The following is a 12,112-nucleotide window of genomic DNA, read 5'->3' on the forward strand; positions in this document are numbered from 1 at the left end:
TAAATGTGCTGAAGAAAAATAAAAGAAGTAAAAATAAATTATACGTCATAGGCCAAGGACGGAACAGTTTTCCCGGCGCGCTGTAATGACGTAACTGTAGCTGTCAGTGGAGCAACTTCGTGCTGTTAAAAAATGCGAATGTTCCTTAAAAATAGCATTTTGCAATAAAACTCCGACCATTTTGTAATTTTAGAATGATCGACTAGAATCTGATGCTATTTGAGTCAATAATCATTTCCTCAAGTCATCAAACGGCGGCAAGCAACCAAAAATATGTCTTTTTTAGTGGACTCCGTCATTATGTTCACTTCGCAGGTAAACTTATTTTTTTGCGTTTATTATTTTATTTATGTAAATAGTTTTCGCTAGCCTTCACAAGAAACTGTGATAACTTTGTGTTTCACTCCACTGTGTTGTTACACATGATTAGAGCAGTGAGAATTTGAATTTCATTTTACACACGGTGGCAACGTGAGTCAGAACAGACTCTTAGAAGACTTGCACCAGTAGTTCAAATTATAATGTTAGATTTGGCCAATTAATTTTATGTTTCATTTTATTCTAAGGTCCTGTTCTTTGGATTTGGTTGGTTGTTCTTTATGCGACAATTGTTCAAAGACTATGAGGTAATCTTTGTTGCTATGAATTTGCTATACTTGCTCATTCCTTGCAGAACTTTTGCACAAATGATAACTGTGTATCTTGGTCCTTTTCTAACAGGTGCGCCAGTATGTTGTCCAGGTGGTTTTCTCTGTCACCTTTGCTTTTTCATGTACTATGTTTGAGTTGATAATCTTTGAGATTCTGGGGGCCTTAAGTAGTAGGTAAGCCCATTTTTTTATGATGCTAATTTTGATGGTGTGCATGTGCCAGTGTATTACTACCCTGTACTTGTCACCTGATAGCTCCCGGTATTTCCACTGGAAGCTCAATCTTTATGTGATATTGCTTGTTCTGATCTTCGTGGTGCCTTTCTACATTGGTTACTTTGTTGTGAGCAACATCCGACTGTGTAAGTATTAGTTATCAGACAGTGTAATCGCCGCTCCATTGGTGCCACATTCATGTGTTCATTTCTAGCTTTGTGTCTGCAGTGCACAGACAGCGATTACTATTTGCCTGTATGGTGTGGTTTACCTTTATGTATTTCTTCTGGAAACTGGGGGACCCTTTTCCAATTCTTAGTCCAAAACATGGTATGTATCATTTGAATTGTTGACATAGTATAGATTTGTCTGTACCAAAACTTTTCTCCATTAATTGTTTTTTTATGCTTCTTCAGGAATCTTGTCCATTGAGCAACTTATTAGTCGTGTTGGAGTAATAGGAGTCACACTCATGGCTTTACTGTCGGGCTTTGGAGCTGTGAACTGTCCTTATACATACATGTCATATTTTCTCAGGTAGGATGTTCAACAGTAAATTTCCATAATGTACATTTTCAATATATATTCTGTATCTATACTGAACTTGGGGGAACTGCTTTTGTAGAAATGTAACAGACAGTGATATACTTGCTCTGGAGAGGCGGTTGCTACAAACAATGGACATGATTGTGAGCAAGAAAAAACGGTAGGCAAAAAAATTGCATATGCAAATTACAAATTGCAAGATGTAGATGTTAAAATGCAAATACTTGTTGAAGAATTGCCATGACCCGACGGCAGATATATCAGCGCGGCGAAGACCAAAACAAGCAGACTGGATTCTGGGGCATGATCAAGAGTGTGACCTCTGCACAAACAGGCAGTGAAAGTATGCAACATCAGTTACTTTTTATATTTGCTCAGTGCTTGCGTGACAAATAACATACAGTTTCTCTTTTATCAGACCTCTCTTTGATCCAGCAAGAAGTTGACGCTTTAGAGGAGCTAAGTCGCCAGCTTTTTCTAGAGACTGTCGACTTACAATCTACCAAGGTATGGCAAAACACAAGGTGTTCTGTTCATCTGACTACATTTGACATTTTGCTAGTGTATGAATAGGATAGATTTCCGAATACGTCAAATTTGGGGAATTTTGAAAAATTAAAAACCGTCAAAAGTTGCATAGATTTGATTAAGAACGTGCGACTTCATGGTGCTAAAATAGATCTGATAATTAAAAAACACTATTTGCAAAGAGAAATTGCAATGACACTTACCTTTTTTGCAATTTACGTATAGTTAAAAATGTTTAGAGACCGTTTACTGATTGTAATGTTTACTTTTTTCCCACAGGAAAGAATTGAATATTCAAAAACATTTCAGGGAAAATATTTCAACTTTCTAGGTTACTTCTTCTCCATATATTGTGTTTGGAAGATTTTTATGGTAAGAGTGCAAGTCTGATTTAAATACTCACTTACCATGTAGAACATCCATTCACATTACTAATCTTTTTGCAGGCCACCATAAACATTGTGTTTGACCGGGTTGGAAAGACTGATCCAGTAACAAGAGGCATTGAAATCACAGTGAACTATTTGGGAATCCAGTTTGACGTAAGTACCCAATAACCCATTATTATTATTATTATTATTATTATTATTGCAAATAACACCAGTATGTGACCTATAAAAATAGCAAAATCAAAGTAGTTTTTCTCCTTGCTGGTCACTTTATTTTTGTAGTGAAAGGACTGGGCAGTAGAATGGGTTTGGTTGAGTTGAGGACATTTCGCTTCTATTCACAGAAGCTGCTTCTTAGCTCTTGTGGTCAGAGTGTGACTCAAGCCAGAGCAGTCTTCTATAAGTCTCAGGGCCCGATCTTGTGCATCAAAACGGAGACGATAGCGTGACATTTTGCGCTCAGTCGGGGCGCACTTTGTGATCTTGCCACTCCAGACTTGGTGCATTTAAGTGGGTTGAGACACACACATTTTCCTCCAACCAGATCGACTCCGCGTCCAGGAGAGTGGTTGTGTGGGAGTGGGGGGTGAACATGTGCTTTTGTTTTGCTTCGCGTTCACGCCAAGCGCGGGCCGATCCGCGCCACAGCGGACGCTGCAGCTCTTTTTCTCTCGAGACGTGAACATCGTTTAGCTCACGATGGGGTAAATAAAGTTTTTAGTTTGACCTGTGAGAGCCTAAGGCTTAAGAAAGAACACAAGACAGCGCAATGTAAACGAGGAAGTGAATGTCAGCCGTGTTTCCATCAGTGCAGTCGCCTCCTCTTGTGACGCCCCCTCACAGGTGGCGGAGGCGAATGGCACATATAGCTCCGCCACTCGGAAAATAATTCGCCAAGAGCCTGTGCTGCCCTGTGCGGCGCCACAAGATCTGGCCCTCAGGCCCCTCCCAAAAGGTCCAAAACCCACCTATACAAGCTGTTTACAAGTCTTTATTATGCCCTACTGAGCCACAGGGCAGAGACGAGCCGGGTTGTTCAGGGCTTTTAGATGGTGATGCACAGCCTTTCCCTGCAAACTTCCCTGAAGAGAGGCTGCTTGGTTTTCCTGATATACTGCTCACTGCTCATACTGCTAGTGACGGGCGACGATACCTCAAAGTGTGTGTCATAATTGTGTCTCACTGTATCACACTGTGTTGGTTGGCTACTTTGTGAAGGCGTCATCTGGTGGTGAAAAAGCATTAGTGAGAATGAAAAAAGTAAACTCAACACTGACTGTACTCATTTATTCTGGTTCAGAAATGTGAACCAAATGGTCATAAATGAACTGTGTAACAGCACAGAGTGTGAAAGGAAAACTGCTTAGGATGAGCAGAAACATTTGACTTAGAAGTATGAGTGATATAACCATCGTAAAATTAAGTCACTGACCAAGATTTGACAAATAAGAAAAACGTTCGGCTTGTGACAGTGCAGCATTTATGTTTTCAATCAATCGACTGAACCATAAAAAAAAGAGCTGCTGCGTGTTGCATACAACACTAAATTGTACAAAATGACACAGTGAAAGTGTTGATCATGTGACTTTTCTTAATTTATGCACTGGTGACATTGCTTGGCCAATCGCTTTCTGTGCTTGATTCGTGTGTTGATTCCTCGGCTCTTTTAGCCCATCACTACTGCTCACTGCAGTCTTCCTGAGTCTCATGCCAGACTGCTCTGGCTTGAGTACAGTGTCACATTCTGACCACACAAGCCAATGAAGAAGCTTCTGTGAGTAAAAGCGAAACGTCCTCAACTCAACCTATCCCAGTTCAGTCAACAATTTAAGCTTCACTATAATGAATACTTCCTGGACGAGTGAGAGCCTTCACAAACATCACTTTCTTTTATTATTGCTTTTAAATCAATGTATATTACATTGTCCATCTTTTGTTTCTGTTTTTCTCTATTCAGGTTAAATTTTGGTCTCAACACATCTCTTTTATCTTGGTGGGAATAATAATCGTGACGTCCATCCGAGGCTTACTCATCACTCTGACAAAGGTAAAAGTTCTGCCTGGCGCCTGTTGTTATGGCAATGCATCTGAAAGTACGTCTGGATCATTGTGTTTACATTATGCATTATTATGTCTGTGTAGTTCTTCTATGCTATATCCAGCAGCAAGTCTTCCAATGTGATCGTACTTGTCCTTGCTCAGATCATGGTGAGTTTTCTATTTAGGATGAATAAACTCACCCGACCTAAACACACGTTTTTTGTCTATTTTTCAGGGCATGTATTTTGTGTCATCTGTTTTGCTAATGCGGATGAGTATGCCTCTGGAATACCGCTCCATTGTGACAGAAGTACTTGGAGAGCTGCAGTTCAACTTCTACCATCGTTGGTTTGATGTCATCTTCCTGGTCAGCGCCTTGTCCAGTATCCTCTTCCTGTATTTGGCCCACAAACAGTCTCCAGAGAAACACATGGCTCTATGAGCTCAAGCTGCTCTCAAGATGAATTAATCTAAATGAAACTCTTAAAGACTGAGCAACGTCTCTTTCCGGATAGATGGCATATTACACTGGAGTCTTTTGGGAGACAACTTTCAATGCTTTTGGGACCTCTTTGGACGTTAAAATATTGACAATTAAATTCAACAAGGAAAAATGTGTACTCTTTTGTCTAATGAACCTTTTCTTTTTATATACAATCAGTCTTTCCAATTTTCGATACAGTGTACTTGTTGTATTTCAATCCAGCTACAACATAACTTCCTGTCTAATATGCAGACCCATACTCAACAAACTTCAATACACTGTACATTCTAAAACAAGAACCAGCAGGTCATGTCTCTTTTGGATTGTCTCACAGTAGTACAACATTGCCTACACTACATGCATGCTGAGTACCTACTCACTACACTGGATGATCACGCAACAAAAAGTCGGCACCTGATCATAACCCGTTTTGTAACTGTTATGGTCATGGGTTGCTGCATTTGAATATCCTGAATGAGCAGGTTATTCCATCAATGGATTCCTTCCCTGATGGCAAGTGTATAGTATTCCACTTTGACAATGCCAGGGCTCACCACAGAGTCCAGATCATGTGCTGGAGATGGCTTTGCACAGTCTCTCGCATCACCCTCTGGCCACACTCTCCCATGATCAATACAAGATCTTTGTGAAAAATGAATGCAACACTGGATCTTTTCACTTCGCAGAAGCTTATTGAAACAATGCCACTGCAAATACATCCTGTAATCAAAGCTAAAGATGGTCCAACCAAATATTAGAGCGTGTGTATTTGTATGTTCTGGTTTTCTTTGAAAGTGAGAAACTGTCCAAACCGGGATCAAAGACATGTTTATTTCATTTTATTTCGTAATGGCAAAGTGCTTTGGTGACAGCAGACTTGTTAATAAAGGATCTTTTGAGGGACGAGTGGTTAAAACCTCTCATCTACACTGTCCTCAGATGCAGAGGATGATTCTGACGAGCTCTGAAATAACAAAATATTTTATTACAATGCAGATATTGCCCACTTGTCTCTAATCAAATAATAATTGGGGTTGCAACTCACCCTTGATCTGGCTGGTTCTGTCTCTGGTTCCTCTGGCTGAGGTGTAGGTGGTGTTTCTGGTCGAACTTCCTTTGGTTCTGGAGTGTGGACCTGGGCATAAGACATCTCCCCAAGCAGTGCACGTGTGATGGGCACTCCCTTAGCCGTTAACTGCTCGTAGACACTCCTACTCGCTACCAGCAACTCCAGAGAACTGCCACTGCGCCGGATCAAAGTCACCACTTCTTCATGGTTGCTTTTCTCCACATTCACCCCATCAACCTCCACCACCATGTCATCATCCTCCAGCCCTGCCCTGTCCGCTGCCCCGCCTCTCACCACCTGGGATCAAAAGCATCAAATTGTAACTCCTCTGATTGATAGTGATGTTTTGGCATATGGCATTGTGCTGTCTAACCTCTTTGATGTACTGTCCACACACTCCCTGAATGCCGTTTAGGTGGAAACCATAACCTGCGGAGGTTTTTTCCATCCTACACAGTTTGGGTTTGAGGTCGATGTCTTTTTCTTGGACGGGTGATGGTGGACGGGCGACGGCGGCAGGTATAGTTACAGCTTCATTGTAGCTCGGAGGCGAAGCTAGACTCTTCATTTCCTCCCAGAAAAGCATTGGAGAGACATTCCCCTATGTCAATAGAAAAGATTGAAGTAATTAGAAGTAATTACTGAATATGAAAAAGTCTGAAAAATAGAATTCATAATCAGTTTGTCATAGTGTGAAAATCATCCCTCAATCATTCCACAGCAATTATCCTGCACACCTGCTTCGAGACAGAGACATTAACAGCTGGATTTTTTTCAGCCAATTGTAAAACTCAATTAAGTGAGAACGAATGATTATTCCCTAATTGGCAATATTCAAAAGCAGAATACATGCTATTTTGATTCATATTTAATTACCTGCCTTTGATTTTTTTTTTTTACAAACAATACTGTTTTCTCCTCTTTTATTTATCCCCTTTGAATTATGCATGTATCTATACTAGGACTTTTGGTAACGCTTATATTAAGGTGTGCTCATTAAGTATTAATAAGGTATTAGTACGCGTTAGTCATGGATAATATGCATATATAGGTGTTAATGAGCTGCTTATTAACTGTTAACATTCTAGTAGGCCATGAATAATATGCTCATTCATGGCCTATCCTAAACCTAACCTTAACCCGAACCCTAAACAGATTACTACTGCCTATTAATACCTCATTAATACTTAATGAGCACACTTTAATATAAAGTGATGTCGGAATTGTATTTATTTAACCTTTATTCATCCAGGAAAGATTTTACAAGGATGTTCAGGATAATTTCAGATATAAGACATCCAAAACATTTATATATCTTTTTCTCTGGTCTCTGGTCTGGAATTAAATTATAGAATTTTTGTTTTGAGTAGTTCTTTAAATGTATGCAATGCACTCACTTTACTGTACATTTGGTCTGTCTCTTTGTCCACCACGAGGAGGGAGCATTGGCGACCACTCATGCGTATGCAGTCCACCACCTGCTCATGAGAGAAACCATCCACCTCCTTCCCGTCCACTGCCACCAGTCTGTCCATGTCCTGCAGGCCTGCTCGCGCTGCTGGGCTGCCTCTGTCTATGTCTCTGATGAAGTGCCCTACAAGTATAAAGCAACTTTTTAAATTCACTCTTGTCGTTAATTGTTGTAAATGGACAGGTTTTTGTTGATTAAATTGTCATTATTTAGGGGCCGACCTCTGGAAATGTGTCTCCTAATATTCAATAAATGTAGCACTTCAGCATTGTAGTGATAGTACCTGGTAGCATTGGTTCTTCTTTAAGCAGAAACCCATAGCCGTCATTTCCTTTGTTCATCTCTGCTATCTTGGGCTTGTGTGGCAGGTAGTTTGTCGTTGCTAACCAGGCTCCCAGTTTCATGTGTTTGCTTTGGTAGTGCCTGTCTGTCTCCTCATCTGCCAACAGGAACATGAGGATGCCCCCTGCAGACTTGATCTTCTCCACGGCCTGATCGTGTGTGCTGCTGCCCATGGCATCTCCATTAATCTCCAACAAACGGTCATTGACTCTGACCCCTGCCCTGTCTGCGACACCTCCCGGGACCACTTCTGTCATGAACAAGCCCTGCTGGTCTGCCGGAGACACACAGGACAATGCATGGTGTGATGTATTTTTAGCTTGGAGGTGTTGGAAAAGGATAAAATAATGCAGCCACTGTTTCAAAAAAGTTTAGTTTTTATATGAAAGGTGAATACAAAGTTAAAATGACAGACTTTATAGACAGGAGCACATTTTGGTGGCATTGAGTTTGACTGTTTCATGAACAAAAGCATATATTTTCCAATGTCCAACAATAGGACAGAGAAAAGAGGGCAGTCAAAAAATGTAATGTTGAAATCACTGTTTAATTCATTGTGAGGAGCAAATGAATAACGATATAAAGTTAATTTGTACTCATTTTCAGTTATTGTAATGCCACTGTGTTAAATCACACTGTGATCAAATCTTTGATAAAATCCTTGTTTCTAATAACTTGCAGACACATCTTACCTTTAACTGAACGGAGAGAGAAGCCATAGCCTGAGCTTGACTTAACAAGGTAGCACAGTTTGGGTTTTGGAGCATGTGTAGACATGCCATTACCGACTGGTGAGGCACTAGGGTCGGCCAGGTTCACTCCCTTTGCTTTTGCCCGTTCGTATGACGCCTCATCCAATATATGGAAGGTGACAGAAGAGCCACTGCTTCTCACCATTTCCACCACCTGTGGAACGCACAGCATTCATTATACAATAACGTATATAATATATATATGCATTGTGAATCTTTTTATGTTAAAGAATTGTTTACTACCTCAGAGTGGGAAAGTCCATCAACAAACGTGCCATTGACCCTTAAGATCCGGTCACCGTCTTTCATGCCTGCCAGTTCTGCGTTTCCTCCCATTTCCAAGCAGCGCACCAGGTGACCATCCTCCCCATGCTCCACTCTCAAGTAAAAGCCAAAAGTCTGCCCTGACCTCTTGTTCAAAGAAATCACCCTTGGCTTGTACCCAGCCATGCTCTGAAAGAGAAACAGTTACAGATTGATTCTTTCCACTCCAGGCTTGAAGCGTTTCAAGCTCTGCCACATTTGCGCACAAGGACACATTTTTCAATAGTGACAGATTATCCTGTCCCTTACGCAGGTGTCACACTGTTGATAGCTCAGATACAAGTTAATCTTCCATTGGTGTTCCTGAGCTGTTAATGGTTAATGGCAGTCACAGCTGAAGAGGATGACACACGTTTTTAAAAGGCAACCTGGACTTTGAGAGCACTCACTGTCATCATATTCTGGTTTAAGACCAATAATGAAAATGTTTGTTTTCCTTTTCTTTTCTTATGAGACCGGTATGGCACACAAGAGGTATAACAATTGTCAACGAAACAGCCATGCGAAATAACATGATGTAAACTGGGAGTGTACGTGGGGAGTAAAGACAGAATAATTTGAGTGCGATTGGGGAGTGAAAAATGTGCATAACTGTAGCATGACTTGATTGCCGGAAAAATGCTTTCCTTCGTCAAGTCTTGTATACATATTATCAATTATTGTCATTATTTGTATGTGTAAATGAAAATCTACATTGTTAAAAATGTATTGTTTCCTTTTGGTGTTTGTGGGGAACACTGCCTCTAACTTGTCTTGCCTATCACTAAAACTGCGCACCTCATAACTGAAAAAGAAATACAATTTGTAATAAAAATAGGTTTCTAAACATAAAGCATAACGCTGGTAATGATTTTAAGAGCCCATCTTTTCCACGTATTATTCCAAGTACTCGCATAATTATTCTCCCTGTTTTTCAAAAGGAGAAAATGTGGAACTCAAAGTCCTCATAACTAAAGCTTTATTAAACCTTAACCTTATTTGTCTAAATGTAATGGTTATGTGTGGTTGTCTTTGTAGGTAAAAAGTCAAAAACGGCACCTTACCTGCTCCTTCCTGTGCAGCGTCCTGGTGCAAAAGAGGAGTGCACTTGCCACTGTTAGACCGTTATCTACTGTATCTCCGTCATGACCTTCTCCCAGGCCACCTCCCTGCTCTCACATGTAGGACTTTGACAAGCCAAAGGTGAGTTTAAACGCTGAGTTATTTAACAGTGTCTTGTATTTGTCTTGGGAGCTATGGCCCTTAATGCTGTACAGTGTAGTGATTGGTCAGCTCGGTCAAGTGGATGTTACATTAGGGTATAGCTCAATCACTGAAAAAACTACATAGAGGAATTATGAACGCACCCTTCATAATCTTGCACTGAACATGCCATAACATTTTAAATTATGCCATAACTTTCGCAGTAAAAACGCTGGAACACTATCAAATGTCTGGCTCAAAATAAAGATAAAGAACAAACAAACTAAAACTTCTAAAAGCATATGACAAGTTAATGCTATAGTCTTCAAACAAGCGCTTTGAATCTGCAATATATTGTTTATCGGAAAATCATTTTTATGAGTGTTGTCAATGTAAAAAGGGCATTTGCAATTTTATGATATACCTGCCATCACGAAGGGACAAAGGTCAAACTCAAGCAAAACAAATCATGTCCAAGGTGGAGCCCGGTTATATTGCAGTAATCATCTACTAATGTGTCTTTATCTTCATTCAAGATTAAAAATGTAAAAATATATTTTAATTTAGTGTATCATGTTTCTGTGGGGCAGCAGTGACCACATAAGTAGTAGCTTAATATCACTGATTTGCCAATGAAATGATCTTCCCCTTACTAATTTTTTCAATCCACATTATATTTTTCACATTTGTATAGCTACAGCAGACTGTTTCTGCAAAATGATACTGCTTTTAAGCACTTCTCCATTATACTCTGTTTATTGGGGAAGTTGCTGTTTTCAGATGTGCATTGACTGCGCCATCATCAAAACGCTCCATCTTTTTGGCACACTGTTATTATTTACAGCACATTACATTCATGCTGCTGATGCATAACAAAAGCTAATAACGGAACAATTGACTAGGTGTCTTCTGCCTTCTCGCAATATAAAATATCTGTCCAGCTGCACAGCAAGTCGATAGTTGCTGTCGCCAAACTTGTCTACAACTTTACCCTCATGTTGTTGCCACTTTACGGGCTTGTACCACATTCATATGGTAGCTTGAAATGTCACTAGTTTCCTAAAGCACGTTTTTACCCATTATTTTTTATTTATTTATTTTTTTACTTCAATCAATGTGAGGTTTCTGAGAATAATATAAATATTTTGCCAGACCGTGTGGTGGTGGTTTTACCCACAAAGACACATATTTGTATTTGCTTTGGTCTTGGATGCCCATGTCCTACTGGGAGGGGATTTTGAGAAAATCCAAGACCTTCTTGCTGTGAATTGAAACGAGTAGTTCTGCCAAATTATATGTTTTTGGCTTGGAAACATTTTAGATTTGTTCCTCATTTGAATATGTTTTAAGCTAATAATAAAAAATAATAATAGAAAAAGAAATCTTATTTGAGTTTCTTCAACCGTTTTCCATCAGGAGTTGTCACTGTCAATTATCTTCCTCCGCGTAGTCAGATTCAGCTTAGTCTTCCTGGCATCTATTGGAATTAATATGTATAAGATTCACCACTCTCTCCCTGCACATGTCTGGACTATTTGACCCTTCTGAGCATTGCAGAGACTGTACTCAATGATTCGTATTACTGTCCATCACTCCAGTACTGTATAACCCCAATCATCAGCCTCCTATGACATTGTGCCAAAGTCTCGAAGACAATGCATGTTGCCCACCAATGTTTTATACTTAACTGTACCCAAACATGATTGGCATATTTAATACACTGGACTGGACAGCCTCATCATTTGTGCTGTATGGAGCAGCTGTCAGGTATCCCTCATATCCCACCTGTGAATTACTCAAACAGTAACGGCTGAGGTGTCCGGAGGAGCTGGGGGAATGAGGTGCATGGCCCATCATTGCCTTGGCAGCTCTCCTCCAGTGAGTCTCAGAGGTCTAATTGGGTGTTTAGGGGCAGGTCATGTGCAGTGGCTCTTACCCCAGATAAACAAGCTGTCTGAGGATGCTAATCACGTTAAATGGAGAGAGACCAGTGCTCCCTGTCGAGTGCAGTAATCACAAACTGGCATGACGTGTTGATTGCAGAGGCACAGTGCTGATGAAGACACAAAGGGGAAAAAATGATTTGGGGGTTGGCACTTCAGATCTTAAGGCTGTATAC

At 40.3% G+C, this 12,112-nt stretch overlaps 2 protein-coding genes across 3 annotated transcripts; one reads left to right on the forward strand and one right to left on the reverse strand.

Moving 5' to 3' along the window:
- The first annotated feature begins 124 nt into the window (after positions 1-124).
- On the forward strand, positions 125-5,021 carry LOC306968430 (Golgi pH regulator). 2 transcript variants are annotated; one of them, XM_079563777.1, is made up of 14 exons: positions 125-315; positions 567-626; positions 721-824; positions 906-1,012; positions 1,095-1,196; positions 1,283-1,403; positions 1,492-1,572; positions 1,646-1,755; positions 1,831-1,919; positions 2,220-2,312; positions 2,387-2,482; positions 4,287-4,376; positions 4,472-4,537; positions 4,605-5,021. In XM_079563777.1, exons 1-14 carry the CDS (start codon positions 274-276, stop codon positions 4,809-4,811), a joined length of 1,368 nt encoding a protein of 455 aa, XP_079419903.1. In that variant the 5' UTR covers positions 125-273; the 3' UTR covers positions 4,812-5,021. The 2 variants fall into 2 exon arrangements, with proteins under 2 accessions (XP_079419903.1, XP_079419904.1); XM_079563778.1 differs by lacking the exons at positions 125-315; positions 567-626; positions 721-824 and having other exon boundaries at positions 923-1,012; positions 1,081-1,196; positions 4,605-5,018.
- Positions 5,022-5,488: 467 nt separating this feature from the next.
- pdzk1 (PDZ domain containing 1) lies at positions 5,489-8,937 on the reverse strand (the record flags this gene model as incomplete). The annotated part of the gene is made up of 7 exons (XM_079563775.1): positions 5,489-5,817; positions 5,899-6,219; positions 6,296-6,523; positions 7,320-7,516; positions 7,677-8,009; positions 8,428-8,641; positions 8,731-8,937. 7 exons carry the CDS (start codon positions 8,935-8,937, stop codon positions 5,764-5,766), a joined length of 1,554 nt encoding a protein of 517 aa, XP_079419901.1. The 3' UTR covers positions 5,489-5,763.
- Positions 8,938-12,112: the final 3,175 nt, after the last annotated feature.

This window comes from Gobius niger, assembly GCF_951799975.1.
Source record: "Gobius niger genome assembly, chromosome: 9".
In the NCBI taxonomy this organism is placed as follows: Eukaryota; Metazoa; Chordata; class Actinopteri; order Gobiiformes; family Gobiidae; genus Gobius; species Gobius niger.

What these genes read in the sequence shown, in the direction of transcription:
- LOC306968430 (XM_079563777.1), top strand. Translation starts at nt 274, where the DNA reads ATGTCTTTTTTAGTGGACTCCGTCATTATGTTCACTTCGCAG. An exon ending in TCGACTTACAATCTACCAAG is followed by an intron (nt 1,920 to 2,219) that starts GTATGGCAAAAC and finishes TTTTTCCCACAG; the next exon opens with GAAAGAATTGAATATTCAAA. An exon ending in TTGTCCTTGCTCAGATCATG is followed by an intron (nt 4,538 to 4,604) that starts GTGAGTTTTCTA and finishes TCTATTTTTCAG; the next exon opens with GGCATGTATTTTGTGTCATC.